A 20,630-nucleotide genomic window follows, 5' to 3' on the forward strand; every position below is an offset into this window, starting at 1 on the left:
ATCTCACTAAGCACAGCCACCAGAGAACTCTCTGACCATGTGGCAGTTTTACATCTGCCAGTCTAATAAAACCAAACCTAAAGCATACAGTGCTGGAGCTTTTAGCTGTAAGGTGTGTTCACTGGCCCCTGCTGCAGCATATGGCATGAGGCTGGCAGACCAAGCGAGCTGGAGCGGCACTGGCTGTGGGGAGGGTCATGGCGTGGGACAGGCACCACTGGAAAGACTGAGAGGTATGTACCAGGCACGGGGGATTGCTGGGAAAGTGCAGGCCTTGGAGATGTCCTCATTCAAGCCAGGATGGGCTGCTGCTGGCGTGGCACACTCTGAACGGGCTTCGTGATGCTGAGTGAACAACTGTGCCTTACAAACCACCGGCAATGGCTGAGCTTTCAGCAAATCACAGCTGTTACAGGAATAAACTGCAGCTCCTGACAAGAAGATGAACATTGCAGTTTCGGATTTAAAAAAAATAATAAATCACTGGGGAGCTTGCCTGGGCAATAAATTGAGGCAACCTAAAAAAAGAATATCTGCTTATGTCAAGCCTTAGGAAGTGGGCAGTGAATTGGCTAAATGATAGTTACACATTTCAGGAGTCTGGCTGTGCAAACCACTTCCCATGTATGTGATTTCTATATATAAAAGACAACACTATTTTCTTCCAAGCACAGAAAAGTCCCCTGAAATTTCTGAGATGCTATTTTTAAAATGGCAGAGCCATAAACCTGCAAACTGTTGAGCAATGTAGGCTTTCTTTTAAAAGTGAGTCTTAGCTTCCAAAATAAAACCTGGCAGAAAACACAGCCACTAGTTTATGATGAGAACAGAGACAAATGGGTGATGGGTCTCATCAGGGCTGGGTGACACACAGCCCTTCACCCACAAAACCTTTTATTACAAAACATACAAATAAAAGAAACCCACCTGATGGGAATAAGGGCAGTGAATCTTTCAGCAGCTGCCTCCAAGGGGGAAAGCACAACGTCTTAACCTTCAAAAAGCAAAGCTGCACTGTTTAAGGAACAGCTCCAGCACAGCTTTTCCTTAAGTTTGTAATGAAGAGGATCTGTGTATGCAGCCAGCTGGCTAATGCCAGTGTATACACAGACACATCCCCACATATATAAGATGTATATAGAGATGTAAATACAAGTAAAGGTGTATGGATATATAAACTGTCAGTAACAGGGCAAGTCTCCCTGCTGCCTTTACTAGGAACTTCTCTAGAAGGAAAGAATATCACCTAGAAATAGCATTATCAGAAACTTTTATTTGTTGAGATTTCCAACTTCATACAAGTCCTGAAGAGGAAAGCATTTCAGATTTTCAATCTGCAGGCAAAATACAGAAACACATACAAGATTTGTGAGTATTAACAGCCAGAGAATGAATCAATAGAGCTGCTGTGGAAGGAAAATTAAGCAATTTTTTGTTTTGGTAATGTTGTGGTTTAAGTTAATTAGATTTAAGTTTAAATTAACAAATTTGTTCTTTTAAAATCACATTCTAATCTATGTGTGCAGATGTACATTTTCTGTTGTTTTCCATTTTTGTATTTAGTCCAAACAAGCAGCAAAGGCTAATTTGTCTGTTCAAATGGGTAAGAATCTGACAACAGTTCTGAACTAAGAGCCACATTAAATATGTTCTGAAGTGAAACAGAATCTTTCCACTGGCTTCAAGAGAAGCAAAGTCAATCCCAAACTACAGAATCCTATAGATATATGGTGGGGGAGCCAAACTAATTCCTAAGGTTTGTATTTACTAGGTTATTGTAAAATCCTATGTTAACAGTTGGAGATCTATAGAAATTCATAGTTAGAGATAGCAGGAGGCAGATAGAAATCCATAGTCAATAATAATTTAAAGCAAACAAACAGCAAAAAAGCATTTTGTCCAAACAGGATAGAAAAATCCAAATATGCCGATTAAATGAAGCTTACTGAGAACAGGACAAAACTTCTGTATTCCTTACGTGCTGTCCTAGTTGGTCACTGCTTCTCTCTCTCCTTCATGATATCAGTGTAGTTCAGCACCTCTAGAGTCGATCTGCCAGCCAAACTCAGGTACTCGGCTTCAGAAGAAAACGCGGCGGGTGCTGCCGCGGTGCCGGAGCCCGGAGGCTGCAGCTCCTCCTGCGCGGGCATTTTGTGCCCTCCAGCGGTGCTGGGGGCCGAGGGGAGGGAGCGCCCACAGCTGCACACCGCTATAGGGCCACACTGGGTGGCAGCATCCACCTTCTCTACTCGTGTAACAGAGCCTTCTGTCTGCACCCAGGCATCACGCCAGCTACTGCGAGCGACAGGCTCTCCCTTCGGGGCTTGGTGGAACGAGCCGACCTCAGATGGGGCAGTGTGGGCTTTATTTCCCTTCTCTGGGGCACATAAAGTAGAGTCCTTCTCCCGAAGATGGTTTGCTTCTTCTCTAGTCAAAATACTGCTGGGCTGGAGAGGCACAGTTCCAGTGTGTGAGGTCTTAGGGGGCTCTGTGCTTGCTGAGGCTAGGTTGGCACCATCTTTCTTTAAGGACTGTTCATTCCTATATGTCATCTTTTGGGCTGCGTCTTCCTCTTCAGACTGTTTGAACAGAATTGCGTGAATGCAACTGTTTGAATAATTCACTAACTAAGGACTAAATTAATGACTAACTAATAACTAAGTTAATGAAATATACAGAAAGGCCAGAACTGTCTGCTTTTGGGTGTGTTCCTGGCCTTTGTGAAAGAGAAAATGGGTAAGGCACATCTTGACTCTCACACAGAACTTACATTCTTACATTGTGGCATTTTTGTGTTCAAGAATGGCTGAAAAACAGGCATAAAATCATAGAATCACCTAGTTTGGAAAGGACCTTGAAGATCGTCAAGTCCAACCTTTACCCCAGGACTGCCAATTCCACCACTAAACCACGTCACTGAGGGCCTCATCTATACGGTTTCTGAATACTTCCAGGGGCCGTGATTCCACCACTTCCCCAGGCAGCCTGTTCCAATGCCTGATCACCCTTTCAGTGACGAAATTTTTCCTAACACCCAGTCTAAACCTCCCCCGTGCAGCTTGAGGCACATAATGTAAGGCAGCTATACATCAAGAAGCTTGTTTAGCATCTTCCCACAGTGACGTTACTGTAATTCAGCCTGGCATTATCCAGAGCCAGACCACATGTCTGGCAAACTACTTATGAAAACTTAGAGCTTATCATTTCTTGTCTTCCTTACACATCAAGTTGCCTTGTACAAAATAAACCCATAAATAACATTCCAGCCACACCCAGCCTTAGATGCACTCAGAAATAGAGGCATCATGCAAATGAACCCCTGCAAAGCCATAAAGGGGCAGTACTCACCATGTCAGGACTAGAGCTGAAATAGCTCTCTGTCTGCCTTGGGGAGTAGCTGGGAGTCTGGCTGCTGAGTGATGACTCCACATCTGAAACCAAGACAAAAAGGAAGGAAAGGCTACTTACTCACCAAAAATTCCCCAAACATCCAATTCTCAAGTACACCATGCAGAACTAAACATTACTGCATCTGATGCAGTTTCAAGGTACTGTTTAAAGGATAAAGTGTTAGTGAGGTCAATCTAATTCTTGACAATAGCCAATTCTTCTCTCAGGACAACACATCTTAACAGAAAGTGTGAGATAGATCCCTCAAAGCTTCAGCCATGCTGTTAATCAGCAGCCTGCACCAGCAGCAGAACTATGCAACCCAAAGGCAGGATGGACTCTGCAGAGCAAGGCCAGGGAAGGAATGCAGCAACCTCCCTGCACATGTTGGCTGCCATACAAGTTACACGTTTTTCTCTTGGAGGCCCTTGGGAGATGATCTGCTCTGAAATGCAGCAGCATGGCTGACCCCTACAGCTACCGAGGGAGCAAAAAGGACGTGGGATCTCCCTACTGACTCCCCTCACTCTTTCCACCTGTGGAATGAGGAGTAAATTGGCACATGTCAAACATCTAATGAAGATAGATATTAATTAATACAAAAAACATGTCCAAGATTTTTTCCAATCAGCAGAGGTCTGCAGGAATAGAAAGTAACTGGCATCTACTTGGAACTTTTACTATGTGGTGGTGTTGGTAAACTTCAGCTCTGGTGTTCAGATTAATATTCTTGACTTCTCTTTTGGATTACTCTATAGGTTTTTTAGCAGTTACCCCTACTTTCAGAGCTGGCTTTTCTGTTTAGGGGACAACTCTGGAGGAAATGGGACAAGGTAAAATAAATATGTGTGTAATACTCACCAGAGAGGAGTTAACCTGAATTTATCTCTTCAAGGAAAAGCAAACACAGATAGTTCTTAGTTACCTGGTAATGCTAGTCATCTTTATACAGTGCTGTGTGAATCAAAACAACAAACCCATATCAAATGTAACATCCTAAAAAGATCAAAACACTTCTCCCTGGCTTTACAAGTCACTGTTTCAGTTTCACATGTAGAGAAAAACCTGATTTTGTAATTAATAATGTATAAATGGTACTAACCCTTCTCCACCTCGTGCAGACTTGAACTCGCTCTGAACTCTTTCTCCAGTGCTGTTGTGAACTTTTAAAAATAATGAAGTGTTAATAGTGAGGGCTCAGCTGGATCAGCACCTTAGGTTGTGTGAGGAACAGTCAGTTTCTGTAGTACATAAAGGACTCACTGCACTGTACTGCAAATGAATTTAAGAGATACAAAACACCTAAGCAACACTGTACGTACCTGGGTGACTTCCACAGGCAAAATAGCTAAAAGATTACTTATATGTATGCTGGCACAAAGCTCCTTTTTAATACTGAAGTGTCCTGCATATAATGCCTGAGCACTGCCTGCAGAATCTGATCCTAAGGGTTAATGGGTAACTTACACAAGGTATTTCAGATATCAACTTAGGTGTGAATCAAGCCATGTAAATTATGGGCAAGAACGGGCTGCCTATCTGAACCACTTAACTAGAAGCTGTTCTTTCTGGATTCCTTATATACACCATGACAGAAAAGAAGCTTCCATAGAAGTTAATCCAGTGAAGCTATATTTAGTTTCTAACTGTTGTGGACATTCCTTCTAAGGGTGCAAACAATAGGTTTGATAAAAACTGCATCTCTTTAAAAAGTTACCTCTTCAAATCCAAAGAGCTGGTTCTGTCTCCAGGCTGATTCTCTTGCAGACTCATCATCACTGAGGGGTGCAAACACAGAGTTCTCTGGTAAGTGGTTTCTCCTCCTGTACTTTTATTTTCTTTCTGAATTAAAGTCATTACTGGTGGCTTTTTTGTCTTTCAATTTGTATTTTGTCTGAAATGCTTCCCGCTGTTGAAATCACTGCACTTATTTCTGAACCTGAGATTTAACACCAATAATCTGTTTTTCACAAAATTCATTTATGTTGAAATGCAAATTTAATATGAGAGATGACAGAAGACAGTGCTGCTGCTTTGTAAAACAGAAGGTGTTACGGATCAGTGTCTTTGATAAAATAGTCTTTTGTAAAGCATGAGGCAGTCACACCTGCTAACTTTAGCTCAGGGAAGACAGTAACTTCCTCTGTAGTCAGTGGAAGGAGACAGGGGCTTTCAAAAGGCAAGTCAGAGGAACAGCTTAGCTTCAGGGGCTCAAAACTGACCCATGAGGCAGACTTCCTCTGTACTTTTTATAGGCAGATGAACAGTGGTACAAAGGGCTTACCTGAGCATAAGTTTATTCACATTATTCACAACTATTTCCACTGGGAAAACTTTAGACCTCAGTAATGCTGGTTAGAATTTTGCTTTCATGTCCTCTTAGGATGTCTCCAATTCAGCAACATCTCTGCAGCTACCACTAGTTAAGGGATTGATAATTTCTACGGCACTCACCTTTTTTGTATTGAATAGTTCTGCACATTCTCCTTTAAGTTAATCCACTGGTCATGGTGATAAGCTGAAGTCTCTGAAATAAAAAAAAAAGGAAAAAGTAACCTTTGATTTTAAAATGCATAAATGTAATTTGAAAACAAATGCTTCTGTGAGCTTTAAAGAAGAAGATCAATACTTTGATTTAAAATTAAGTTACTGCATCCTGAAGATTCATGACATTTTTTCGGTCAGGGCAGACACATCTCTGGTTATAAAAACATATGTCTTTAAAAGGAGAATAAACCCCAAAATATACATCCTTAAAATACTGCCACGCACCGATTTTTTCAAGGTTTGCAGGTTTTCCTTTCCTTTCAGAGGGTATGAAGTAGTGCTGTCCCTCGTGACAGTCCTGCAGGTGAGTGTTAGGAAGTCCACTGCTTTTCTCATAGTTTGCACTTGAGACGTTGTTACTTTTAAGTAAAATCTGTTCTGGAGCTGTGAAAATGCCTTCAAGGTGTCTGTCTACAGACCTTTTTTTTCCACTGATTGCAGGATAAGCCTCTCTAGCATAATAAGGAGAATTTTTGTTGGTCATTTCATTTCTAACATCAGGATCCATGAAAAACATGTCAGTGCTGCTTTGGTTAACAAAAGGATTAAAATGCTTTGTGGGAGGATTAATATGGATTGGTTGGCTCTCATCTTCAAACAGCGCCATAAAGGAACAATCACTTCCATCTTGGTTAGCTTTCAGTTCTGAAGTTTCTTTCACAACATCAAACAATGCTTCTTTCATTCCTTCACTGTTTTCTGATTCATTTCTGGTCATTATCACTGGATTTTTCCAGGAAAAATTCATATAGTCTAGCCTGGGGGTAGAGGGATGATGTGGAGGGGAAGCAGAAAAGAACAAACAGTTTGTTCAGCACATAAATAAGCAAAATACTAACTGTTAACATGACACATTATGATAACTTGATGATAAAAATCTCAAAGACTTTACTGCCCATCACACTTTTGTCCCCAATGCACATTATTTCAACTGATAAACTTTCCTGTACTTTATTTCCACTTTATAGTAAGGTTGATTTAAAAGGGGTTCTGTTTCATGATGTCTCCAAACACCAAGACACGGAGCACGTCTTCGTGAGTATGGAACTGTGATTTATAAGATCAGCCACAGTATGTCACTGCTGCTCCAGAGCTGACCAAAGAAGGCCACTTTGGGAAAAAGAAAGAAAAGAGGAAGGTAGCTTCTTCCGTTCATAAAAACAGTTTGTTCTTGAAGACTACAATTCTCTCCTGTACTGGAAGCCTACGATAAACTCTGTGTACTGCTTGATTCCTGGTCTCTTTAGCAAGTGACTTCCATTTGTACTTGAGGTCAGTAATCCTAATTTGGCACAGATTTTTCTCTTCCTGTGCCAGGAGGCCAGTCAGACATTTTGTTTTGCCCACTTCTGATAGAAGTGGTTTGGAAGATGCTGACATAGTATCATTAGCACAAAAGCTATCATGCTTTCACTGACTTGGCTCCTAACACTTTCACTGCTTTTTTCTAGGCTTGATCTGGTGACTGGCCTTTCAGAAAAACTGAGTGAACAGTTGAGAAGCATCTGAAGCACAGAAAACTGGCAAAGGCCATTCAAAAGATGTCCTTTCTTTAAAATAAATGGAGCAATGCTATTAATGGAACTTGAAAACTGAAATGTAGTACAGAAAACTCTTACTGGAGAAAAAATCTGTAATGGTTTGATCAGCGAATACTTGGAACTGGATGAAGATCCTAGAGAATTTAAATGAGAAAGTGGTGTCCTCTACTTACAGAAACCTCCCCAGAACAGTTTTAAATGCTAAACACACTAGAGTTTGTTTCTGGAGAAACCTGGGTAGATCTATGTGAGGAAAGTAAAACTATTTTGTGAAGCAATTGAGAGACTCCTTCTTTACTCCAGCTGAACATTTTGTAAGGCTAAGTAAAAGCTGGTAGCAGATGAGGAAATATGACATTTGAACTTTCTAGTTAGTATTAATCCTGAGGTGCCACAGTTCTCAGACGTATGCATACTGGTTATATCATTGGTATGTTATAATGACATTAAACAACTGTGTAAACTTGTACTCTACTTTTCATATACAGCGAAACTCCTTTCCCAGGAGAACTACCAGCTCTTGAGGTAGAAGAACTTATGGCTACAATGGGTGAAAACAAATCAAGCACGATACAAAGAAATGGATTTGAAGAACAGCTGGAAAGATGTTGTTAGTGAGCCATGAATGGGCAGAGGAGTAAGAGAAGTGCCATAAGCAGGTAAATGCAGGCCTGAGGGCCTGTGGAGAAGTGAAAGGGAAGGTGTAGGTGAGATGAGTTTATGTAGGGCTTTAATGTAAAGATATTCATTGGGAATTCATCAAGATACACAGCAAGGTGAATGTTATCCTCATTTCAGGTTTTGCTGGAGAAAGCTGGGAGAAGCTAGGAGAAGAGGTGGCTAAGACTGGAAGCTGATGCATTCATCTAGATATCATGTGGTCAGTAAGTTTATCAGTTACTTGACTCCCCAGGCAAAAAGGCTGTCGGTACTTCAGAACAGCAAAACAACATATGGCCTTTTTATGGCTCTATCCAGCCAAAGCTAGAGGCTCACAGGAACTTTCAACCAGACAGCAGACTTACAGAATAAAAAGAGTAATGAAAAATTACCCTGTAAGACCCATAAACACCCAGGCAAAAGGCCCCAGAAAGAAACCGAAATAAAATGTTCAGTATAAATGAGTCTGGCCCTAAAACCTCTGTGATTAAAAAGAGTTTTAATCAGCACATACAAAAAGAAACATATTCTAGATTTCTACCCATTCTTTCAGAAACAAAGTGTATATTCTCATAAAAGTATTATTGAACCCAATTATTGAAAAAAAAAATAAAACCGCTATAGTAGGATCACATATGAAAAAGAAAAATGCCGTGTTCATGGAATCCCATATATAAACGATGTAGGTGGAGAAGTTGCTCAATTGCTACAGCACCAACGTCAACAACAACAACAGTGGCTAGAACTAATGAGAGCTGAGGCAGCTTCCCTGCCTGTGGCTTCTTAGCAAATCTGCGCTTCTTGCTCGGGGTGAATTCTGTAACACCATCATGTTTGTGATGTTGCAAAAAACAGATCACAGTGCCAAGTGCCTACCTAAAATTCATATTTTTCTACTTCTAGCAAATTTAAATAGCTTGGTATGTTCAGTCTTTCCATTTCATTTCAATTTCTATTTGAAAAGCACCAAAATCAGTGAAAAATCAAGTAGCAATAATCTTCAGATTATCTTAGTATTTTTCTTACTTAAACTTGATAGTTATTTCTCTCTTCAATGTAAAATCACTGCCTACCTATGCAATGGCTTTAACAGTTCCTGAGGCACTGTATCAGACTTCTTGAAAATAGACTGGCTTGGAGGTTTTGTAACCCAAGAGCCTTGATCAGGTCTATTTCCTGGCTGAGAAAACAGTAAAAGCTGTTAAACTCTGAATATGTATAGTAGTTGTACTGTTTAAAACTTCAAAGTCAGGTTTGCAAACAATATACCGTTTACTTCTTTTATCTTTACAGTAGAAGCCCAAATCTCCTTACAGCCTGAGTACTGAATAACTCATACTTTTCCATATATATGTATCACTGTTAATATGCAAAATGTCCTTTGAGCACCTCATCCTCCCATAGTATGAACAAGTTTGATAGACTATAATAAGCTGAAGTTCCACTGAAGATCGCCTCATCATGGCAAGCTGTTGTCTGGAAGGGACCTCAAGAGGTGTTTAGTCCAACCTGCTCAAAGCAGGACCAGCTTCAAGATTCATCCAGATTGTTCAGGACCAAGACTCCACAACCTGTTTGGATGTTTTTTTCTGGTACTTAGCTACTTTTGCGACAATATTTTTTTCCCCTATGAACAGAATTTCCACTGTTGAAACTTGTGGCTTTTACTTCTTGCCATTTTGCGGAGTACCTCTGGCTCTGTCTTGTTTATAAGACTGTTTAGACTGTGGAAGACAGCAGTTAGTTCACCCCACACCTCCATAGCCTTCTCTTTCCCAGTCCACACAAGCCCTCTTTGCTCAGTCTCTCCCCAGTCATCACATGCTCCAAACCCCTACAAATTTTTGTGGCACTTCTTTGGTTTTGCTGCAGTTTCTTGATCTCTGTCTTATACTGGGGGTTCCAAAACTGCACGCAGTATTTCAGACGTGTTCTCACAGGCGTTGCTCAGAGGGAACTTGCCTAAGACTGCTGCTTATGCTCTTTCTAATACAGCTCTTTATGTAGGTGGCCTTTGCTGCTACAAGGACTCACTGCTGACTCATGGACAGCTTTCTGCCCAGCAGCACCCTCAGGCCCTTCCCTGCAAAACTGCTGCCTACTCAATCAGTCCCCTAATGTGTGGGGTATTTCTACCAAGGTTTGTATTTCTCTGTGTTAAACTCTATGAAGTTCACGGTGGCCATCTGCTTGTCAAGATTCCACTGAGCAGCAGCCCTGCTAACGTAATGATCACTCTGCCAATTTGGTGTCAGGCATGAACCTCTTATGGTGCTGAGGGTGTACTCTTTTCCACTGTACAAGTCTCTAATAAAGATGTACTCGACTTGGTATTAATCTCTGGGGATCCCTGCCATTATTAACCTGTTGCCAATTACACTTTAGCCAATAGACAACTACTTTGAGCATGATGGTAACAGCCAGTTTTTTACCCGCCTTATTATCCACTCATCTTGTTCATACCTCCCCACTTTGGCTACTAGGATCCCATGAGAAGCGTTGTTAAAAGCCTTCCTAAAGTCAAAGTAAATATCTGCTGCTCTCCCTTATGCATAGAGCTAGTAATTTCATCACAGAAGGCAATCAGGTTCAACAGGCACAATATAGCCTTGGTAAATCTATGATGGCTGTTCATAGTCACCTTCTTGCTCTCCATATACCTTAGAATTGCCTCCGGGAGGTCTAGCTCCATAATCCTTTCAGGGACAGAGATGAATACTGTAAGAACTATGTTACTCACTGCATGATTATAAATTAGGTCACGGTGATCACCTGGGATTATGCTATACCCAGTTACACTAACTGTACAGTTAAGAAAGCCGTATTTATAACTGTAATACATTTCAGCTTTCTTTAAGCAACTTTACAAGCCAGAAACAAAAGCAAGCTAGTGGTATGTGACTCTCTGCAGTTATTAGTGATACTGGAAGCTCAGTGAACAAAAGCTCAAGTTAAATGTATTTCATAACAATAAAAGAACTATATTTCTATATATGACATATTCATTGCGTCCAGCCTACAAGAAATGCTGATTATTTATAATTATCTTCACCACTACGCTAATTTTACACCCCAGATAAATGAAAGTTAGTTTAAAATAATTCTGTGGAAATGACAAAATATTCATCAAATTTTTTTGATGGGTGAGAAGCTGGGTTTGCAGCTTCTCTTCGTAGGTCTGTTCCCAAGTGTTGCCCATTAGGTTTGTGTTGAAATTCTCTTCTGAAAGTTGTGTACAGTTATAGGACCAACAAACAGAAGAGGACAATGGACAGGCAACAAAAGCACTTGTTGTGTTGTCTTCACATTCCATACTAGAGTCAGCATATGTTAATTCTGTTGCTTGTGACAACTAGAGAAAACATAGCAGAGAGACATTTTATTTACCTAAAAATGTTTTGATGTCAGCATAAAGTTCAAAGTAATCAAACCTTTCTGTATCTTCTGCATCTCTGCACATATACAACAGCAAGAGAAAAGTTTCATGCATTCTGATATGATTTTTTCATGAAAATCATGCAGTCATAAAGACTTATTTCAGGGAAACACCAAAGTGCCTACTTTAAGTTGAAGCATGCACACAATTGTTATCCTGACGACAGATGGGTATAAATACATTTTTAGCACTAGATGTGTAGGTAAATGATCTGCTGACTTGGTTCCTAAATAGTAAAATGAAAAATAATTTACACCATTGAAGAGACAACTCCACCACGCTGTGTTACCAACAATGCTATTTCAAACAGGTCAGAACACAAGTAGAAATTTGAAGGCAAAACTCATGAAATGTCACTGTACTTGCAGCTACATAGCTACCCAAACTAAGTGTTTTCTAACAGAATGACTAACTTGGGTTTTGGGGGGTTGGGTTTTTTTTGTTTAGTTGGGGTTTTTATGCAACAGTGGAATGGGTCTTAAAAAACCCACCTAAAATCCACCTAGAGAATGTTTTTCATTGTAACCTCAACATGCATGAACTTCTCAATTGCACCCACTAAGACTTGTACCTAAGTTCCTCTTAGAGATTCACTTATGTTTATGCTGCTTACATTCCATCATTTCACATTTCTGCATATTGTTTTTAATTTTCTACTGTTGGCCTCAGTCTCTTTCCCACAATCTCTGTCCTTTGTGACTAGCTTAGAGCACAGAGGTGAGCTTTTCAAGAAACATATAAGAAATGCCAGGAATGAATATAAAACATGACTGGCAAATAACATCTCAATATAGCCTCAAAGAAGACGACTTCACATTTCAGCATCCATGAGATTTAGTCACTCTTTGAAAAATCACTTAAAAATACAGTCATTGCTGCACATTTTTAGCTTTACGTCAGTGAGAATGATAAACTTACATTATGCTGGTATTTTATTTTCTCGGAGAGATGCTGCCTTCTGCTGTCCAAAACTTGCTTTTGTAACCTGTAAAATGAATAAAAACAGCCTATGAAATACGAGATATAAGGTCTACAAGATTAAAACCATTGAGTATTAATTTAAAAATACTATATTTTCCCACATATCTTAAACAGGCCTGATTCTTAAGCAGTTATGAGCAGTCAGTGTGAGAGTCAGTCACTTTAGGGTGTCTGAAGTTGGATGGGAAAACAGTGTAAGTGGAAAAGGCTGTTTGAATAGCTAGCTCTGTGAGATAAGCTTAGTGTATGTACTTGGCATTAAGTAAAGAATTATTCTTTTTAAATCTCTCAGCTTTGTGCACAGTTTTTTATTTAGAATACATTTATTTACTCTCTCATAGTAAGAGTATCACAGGAATGCCAGGAGTGATTGTGAAACTTCCTCATCTTAGAATGGTATATTTATGTTTACTTAGTACCTCAGATATAAGACCAACAAGAAATGCCTTTTCCAGAACTTCATTATAACTTAACTATTGCCTGTTTTATACAAGTACCTGTTCTGGATGTCATCTAAGTTAGGCATACGTTGTGTACCCAATGGTGATGTGGGAAGCTCTATGTTGTGCCTCCTAGCAGGTATTTTTACATCTTCAGTGATATCAATGTGGACTGGCTTCCTCATGTTCGCTGCAACGAAAGTATCTGGAATGTCAGTGCTGGGCTTGGAGAAAGTTTTGGGCTTTCTAAATTTTCGTTAAAATACAAAAGCTGTTGTTTTAGATTATCAATTTAAAGCCATATTTTTGCTTTCTTTCTTACTAGCAATTCAAGAGCTCTATTCTAAATGGCATTATGAAATTATTTATAGTCAACTGCTGTGTGTAGACAAGCTTTGTTGCCCTCCTCAGTCACCTTCTAATCTTCCTGAGCACACAACAACAAATTCTCCACAAAAACTGGTTTATGAATATCTCACAACAGGTAAGAATCATAGACTCATTCAGGTTGGAAAAGACCTTAAAGGTCATCAAGTCCAACCCTAAACCTAACACTGACAAGTCCAACCCTAAACTATGTCCCTAAGCACCACAGTTACAAAGGGTTAGGAATCAAGTTGTAGAGATGTTTTTTAGGAGCTTAGTTATGGATTTGAAGGAAGAAACTCTGGGTAGAACTGACAGATTATTCCAAATGCCCCTCCAAAGTTATGAAAAAGGAAGTGGAACACAAATGGACCCATTCAATGGCAAAGGGAAAAAGAAATGGATGTAGGGTAAAATTAATGAATGGAATGAGGAAGGTGCACAAGTATACAAGGATTTAAAGTTGAAGTAGGCAGTAGCCAAGGTTGTTTGATTCCTCTTACGTCCTGAATTTTTATTCAATCATAATTTTTGTATTTACTTACAATTGTTTATTTTAAAAATAACACAGCACTTATTTGAGCATTGAGTTTCAAGTGGAAGAACAAGAGCTAACATAATAGCAGTAATAGTTATGGACAACTGATTCTGTCAGCAGGGAAGTCAGAATGGCGTTACACTAAACTCACCAGTGTTGTCTTTTTTGGTTGATATCTGGTTAACAACATAGAGATTGAGGAGATCTAAACTGAGTGCTGAACTTTTAGGAGGTGACACTCCCAGAAGCTTCATCTTTGCTTTAAGTTTCTTCTTTTCAAAGAATTCCTAAGTTTTTTGAAAGAGAGAATAACTTTTTTGACAGAAGCTTCAAAACCACATTAGCAGCATATATAATCCTTTTGAAATTAGCATGCAAGACTTAGCAAACATTCCTAATAATAAAAGCACACGATCGAATCTGAATTCTCACACCCTGCCTACTGGTGTTTAGTTTATTTTTATTACCTTGAAAGACCGCAAGCATGATTTGATCATATTCGAATCACTGTTCTCTTGATGCCAAAAACGTAACCCTTAAACATGCATGCCTCAAACTTTGTGTACAATCATTAAAAATATTTCTTTAAAATAAAAGACATACCAAAATGAGGCAAGGAAAAAGTCAGAAAAAAATTAAACTTGGGCTTTTTAGGCAACTTATAAGCTTCTAGGCAAATAAATCAGCAAGATTACATACACACAGCCATCTCTAATGCCACAAAGAGTTTACTGTTCTCCAAATTTGTCTTTCCTGACATAGAAAATAGCCTTGTGACCAAAAAAAAAAAAAAAACCAACCAGAAAAAAGTAAAGAAGAAAAATCTCTATGACTGGGACTTCAGAAAGGCTTTTTGTTACAAGAAATAAATAGAGATGATTGGCACTTCGAATGTATCAGGCAGATGATTGCAGAAATTTTAGGAAACAAAAATCTCCATTTTATAGGAGACTATTAATAATCATCCTACAACCCTTAGCATCAAACACAGCAGATGAATAAATAAAACCAGTAAGATTTCTTTATTCTAATCACAAGAAGGATATTGAAAAATGAAGTTACATGTAACTAATATACCCAACATGTCCGTTGGTAACTCTTTTCCAGTATATTTTATTATATCACAATTTTTAGCATTCTAAGATGTTACCATCTGTGGAAAATACCTGTTCTTCAATTAAGAAGAATATCTGCAGTACGGTAAATTCAGCCTATGGACACTGAATTCATAGTGAATTCAACTCCTCAAAATTCACATTGCTTCAGAGTCCACACACCCAAAATATATCCATGCCCCTTCAGTGTCCCAGATCTTTTCTACCCATTACCTCTAATTTACTAAATTACTATTAACTGTGTAATTGCCACTGTATTTAGAAATTTAGTAATTACAAAATTACTAAAATGAATCCTATCTTATTTTTCTCTCCTACACTGAAGCAAGTTACATAGTTGTAATGTAAATTTTGTGGTTCAGACAAATAAATCCCTGAAAAAACAGATCTTTTGAGAACTCACAGGCCTCCAGGAGACTGGGAAAGTTATGGGGACAACAAGCTGCTGGTTGCTCCTGCGTTCGCTTAGGTAAAGGTTTTCATTTCTGAGATTGTCTCCATACTGTCAGCCTGTTTTTCCTCCTCCTGTATATGCCAATGCATCTACCCTGGTCCACAGTGATGGAGCTTCCCTATGCTCTTTTTTCCCTGTCGCTGGGGAGGAAACTGACTTATCTTACTATGGTTATAACCGCTTTCTCTTACCATTTTCTTTCTCTTTCCTGTTTGAAATGTCTTCTGCTATGCCATGGATAAATTTGATTCTTACTTCACTTTCAGATTCAAAATACAAATAAGCTGGCCTACTTTTTCAAATGCCAAATAAAGTACTTCAACGAGCCTAACATTCTTTTATGTAGCCCAGAAAAATAGCTGTGTATATGTGTAAGAGGCTAGCTGACCACGTGGTTGTCACTGTAGGGCTTCAAGCAATCCCATGTGTCAGCACATACCAACAAAATATAGTAACAGAAGTAATTCAGTAAAACTTAAACTGGGTGAATTCATTCATTCATGCCTTCTCCTACTCCCTCCTCTCCCTGCTGGAATTCAGCGTAGTAATCCTAGCACAAGACTTCGGCCCTGAAAGGTACATGCAGTCAGGCAAACACATTATAACTGTTATGCTATAGCTTTGAGTCTCACTCCAAATGCTTTGAAAGTTTTTGCCTAAATGAATCAACTAAAGCATTTATGTAACAATGTAAAATCCAAAATGTCTACAACTGTTTACCTTTTGCTTTCTCCTTTCCTGCTTTAGTATGATTCTGCTCCTGAAAGATGCAAATAAATCTCGTTTTAATTGTAAAAGTATAATCCTGAGCCATCGCTTGAATTTCTCATCAATGGTATTGAGAATTTAGGACACAAATATGTTATGTATGTTATGTTATGTTATGTTATGATGTTATGTTATGTTATGTTATGTTGTATTGTGTTGTGTATCATGGATCAAACCTTCAGATAGTAAAGTCAACATATGTCTGTTGCAGTCACTTTGATCCTGGTTTACTCAGGTAAGTATAGGACCAATTTCTTAAAACATTATAAGAAATCCTTGTTAGTATATTAATTTCTCCTGATTTTCTTTGTGATGCTGCAACATAGTTACAAAACCATATTAGCAAAGGAAACAAAGGAGCACAATACAAGTTTCTACCTTTTGGGACTTCACAGAATATTGCAACCATTTTGTAGAAAAGGTAAGAAAAATGGATTGTCACTGCAAGTTTTATCAAGCTGTTGTTGTATGTGCAATATAGGAGACAATTATACATTACACTACATTTCTCACTTGTTAAACATAGTCCTAAATGAATTGGCTACAGGAGATGTCTGCGTACAGTTCTGGTGTCCTCAACATAAAAAGGACATGGAGCTGTTGGAGCGAGTCCAGAGGAGGGCCACGAGGATGATAAGAGGGCTGGAGCACCTCCCGTATGAAGACAGGCTGAGCAAGTTGGGGCTGTTCAGCCTGGAGGAGAGAAGGCTGCGTGGTGACCTCATAGCAGCCTTCCAGTATCTGAAGGGGGTCTACAAGGATGCTGGGGAGGGACTCTTCCTTGGGGACTGTAGTGGTAGGACAAGGGGTAATGGGTTCAAACTTAAACAGGGGAATTTTAGACTAGATATAAGGAAGAAGTTCTTTACAGTGGGGGTGGTGAAGCACTGGAATGGGTTGCCCAGGGAGGTTGTGGATGCTCCATCCCTGGCGGTGTTCAAGGCCAGGTTGGACAGAGCCTTGGACCACGTGGTTTAGGGCAAGGTGTCCCTGCCCATGGCAGGGGGGTTGGAACTAGATGATCTTAAGGTCCTTTCCAACCCTTACGATTCTATGATTCTATGATTCTATGTTGCATAAAACTGGAGCTCTGAGTAACTGCTGTGAGCAGGGTGAGTATGGGTGCAGACCTTGGGTCAGTAAGATTAGGAGTGTTTTTTGAGAGTTAGAAATCAGGATTATTCCCTTGTAATTACTTTTTTTTTTTCTTTTTTTACTGTGCATGAAGTTAAAACACATTTTCTAAACACATGCACATAACATTTACCCTTGCAGTAGGTAAAAGCCCCAGTAATGGATGGCTTTTCTGCCACCTAAAATATAAATCCCAGGCTCACTGGAAATCCTGGCAGATAATTAACAGCAGCAGAAAGCAGCAGGGTGATCTGCTATTTGCTGGGTGCAATACTCCTGCACGCTGCTCTTTCTTACGGACTAGTAGTATGATAGGTATTTAGAAGGAAGTTGGCATGTTTAGGCTTTTTTTCAAACTGAAGCTGTCCCCTCCACCTGCTTCACACAGGCAAATTCCAGAAATTTCATTTTGCTGGAATGACTTCTAGATGGGTAAGGCATCCTTTTAGCCTGATTCTGCAGTGAGGATGACTATAAAGCTGTGTTTCACAAAGCTACTTTCAAATGGCTGGCAAAATCTGCAGGGTTTACATTTCTAGCAGATAGGCACCTAAAGAAGCTGAATATTAACCGTGTTTTTTTTTAATGTTACAACTCAGTGATTATTTTACTATTTCAGTGACTCTCAATAACTATACACCTTTTTCCCCAATGGTAATCGCAGCCGTTCGTGAGGACATTGAGGACAGGCCCGTCTGCGGAGACATAGGACCAAACGTGACCCACCCTGCCTGGTCTGGGAGGATATCTGCATCTCCTCACACAGTCTGGTTCAGGAGGGGACATCGGGGCTGTCACATCCACCATGGCTGTGCCTGGTCTTGTGGGGGGACACCAGGGCTGTCAAACCCAACAAGGTTCTGCCTGGTCTTGTGAGGGGACACCGGGGCTGTCAAACCCAACATGGTTGTGCCCGGTCTGTGAGGGGACACCAGGGCCGTGACACCCACCATGGCTGTGGATGGTCTGTGAGGGGACACCGGGGCTGTCACACCCACCATGGCTGTGCCCGGTCTGTGAGGGGACACCAGGGCTGTCACATCCACCATGGCTGTGCCCGGTCTGTGAGGGGACACCAGGGCTGTCACATCCACCATGGCTGTGCCCAGTCTGTGAGGGGACACCAAGGCTATCACATTCACCATAGCTGTGCCCAGTCTGTGAGGGGACACAGGAGCTGTCAAACCCAACATGGTTGTGCCCGGTCTGTGAGGGGACACCAGGGCTGCCACATCCAACATGGCTGTGGATGGTCTGTGAGGGGACACTGGGGCTGTCACAGCCAACATGGCCATGCCCGGTCCATGAGGGGACACTGACTCAGCATGGAGCCATTTCTGGCAGCCTCTGAAGTTTCACTTACCGGCTCCCACCGACCCAGTTCATTTTCTGCTGCTGAGGAAGGAGGGAGGGCTGCCATGTGTGGCTCTGGGGATGGAGAGCAGAGGCGATACCCACCACAGGGACGGTTTTCCACTGCCCAGCAGTGCCACAGGGCCCTCCTGTAGCGCCGCCTCCTCCCCCGGAGCACCAGGGCAGCTGGTCTCCATGCCCCCAGGCTGCCTGGTGCTGGCAGAGAGGAGGGAGAGGATGGCACCAGGACAGGCAGCAGCAGAAGAAGCGTGCAGGAAACCAAGCAGGGCAGGGAGCGATGCTCTGGTTGCTGCCACCCTTCCTCTACCACTGGCATTTCCATAGAGGCTACTGGCAGAAGCCATCACCCTTTTGCAAAGGAATCACAAGCCCCTTGCTGTCCCAAGTGAGCCAAATTCACAGTTGTTTGAGTAGGTCACACAGATCATAGATGCTGATGTTTTGTCTTTCATGCACAGCTTGTCACTGCTATAATCACCATAATTTTTAGGGCAAGAAAGAAGCATCTTCACCATCCCGCTCTTCCTCAGGTATTTTAGTGGCAATGGCGGAATCAGTGAGAATTTTCTAATATGCACCATTGCTTTTGGAGCTGTCTAATGAGCTTTTGTGTATAACTAGAGACAAACCCTTGAGGAGGGATGCAGAGCTACGGGTGCTCCCTGTGCTCTTGGGGCACCTCATCTCCCCTCCCTCCCTTCCCTGGGACACTGCCATTGTTTCAGCAAATGAAGGCACGCATTTACAAAATAATCATTAAAATTTTACATTAATCTTTTCCTGTGATGTTTCTTTACTGAGTTATCTTTAGCCTAACATTTTCCAGGGCACTAATATTGATTGCTATTAGCACAACGTGAAGAGTGCTCAGCGCAGCTGTTAGGAGCCCAATATTAAAAATTACCCCATTTTTTTTTGGTTTTTTTTTTCTTTCTAATACTTCTAATTTTGCTAGTGTGTTTATAGAATCCACAGCTAAAAGATTATAGAAGTGAAAATATATGCTTCTCTAAAATATCACAAATTAAACTGAATAAACTTACTAGACAGAATGTTTTACCATTGAGATATCCCTGGTATTTCTGATTAGTATGCATAACTGCTTCTTGTAGTAATGCTAGATTAAAATCTTCATAGTAAAATATATCTGTATTTTAAATGTGCATGCCTCTACTGTTAATATGACAGACGTTAAACTGAAAGATTATTTAGCTAATGTCATGACTTGAAATAAACCTCTTTATTTTGTTTGCATTTCCATCTAGTATAAATGTTTAACTTGTTAATACTATGCCTAAGAGGTAGTTTCAGGCATGACATCGTCAAATCCCTTTTACTTCTGTTTTTCTAACACGATATTTTCTGTACCACCCTTACTCTTATTCTTGCATAGCATTATCTGGATTTAAAGGAAAACACTGCACTTTGTGTTTGATTCATTGAATCTGGTAGTTTGCAGAATCCAGGAAAGGTGATGTGGCATGGCAGCTTTAATTAATTCTTTTTTTCAACATAAGAAATCTTCTCCTCCTCAAATTATTTTCTTCTGATAAAGCTAAAACACCTTTCAAAAGGTCATAAAATAAAGAATCAGTTCTTTCTTTGATGAAGGCAAAGTAAACAGTGAAATAAGACCTGAGATGCATATGACTCCTGTAAACCCACTGGGCTGGACAGGGCTTGGAGCAACCTTGTCTAGTGGAAGGTGTCCCTGCAGGTGTCCCTGTCCCGTGGCAGGGGGTTGGAACTAGATGATCTTTAAGGTCCCTTCTAACCCAAACCATTCTATGATATGATTCTATAAATATTGCACCTTGGCTGTCAATGTTTGAAAACTCTAAAATAATTGATCTGAATTTCTAAGTGGTGACATACTTTCAAAGAAT

The 20,630-nt window shown here is 40.4% G+C and overlaps 1 protein-coding gene across 1 annotated transcript; it reads right to left on the minus strand.

Moving 5' to 3' along the window:
- Window positions 1-1,482: 1,482 nt before the first annotated feature.
- On the minus strand, window positions 1,483-18,665 carry C3H12orf40 (chromosome 3 C12orf40 homolog). The gene is made up of 13 exons (XM_030478228.1): window positions 18,220-18,665; window positions 16,189-16,228; window positions 14,051-14,186; window positions 13,053-13,185; window positions 12,493-12,559; window positions 11,288-11,490; window positions 9,212-9,316; window positions 6,163-6,695; window positions 5,845-5,917; window positions 5,108-5,168; window positions 4,493-4,553; window positions 3,349-3,431; window positions 1,483-2,579 (listed from the first exon to the last, which is right to left on the minus strand). The coding sequence occupies exons 1-13, from the start codon at window positions 18,663-18,665 to the stop codon at window positions 1,995-1,997; spliced, it is 2,526 nt and encodes an 841-aa protein (XP_030334088.1). The 3' UTR covers window positions 1,483-1,994.
- Between the last annotated feature and the right edge of the window lie 1,965 nt (window positions 18,666-20,630).

This window comes from Strigops habroptila, chromosome 3 (genome assembly GCF_004027225.2).
Source record: "Strigops habroptila isolate Jane chromosome 3, bStrHab1.2.pri, whole genome shotgun sequence".
NCBI classification, from domain to species: Eukaryota; Metazoa; Chordata; class Aves; order Psittaciformes; family Psittacidae; genus Strigops; species Strigops habroptila.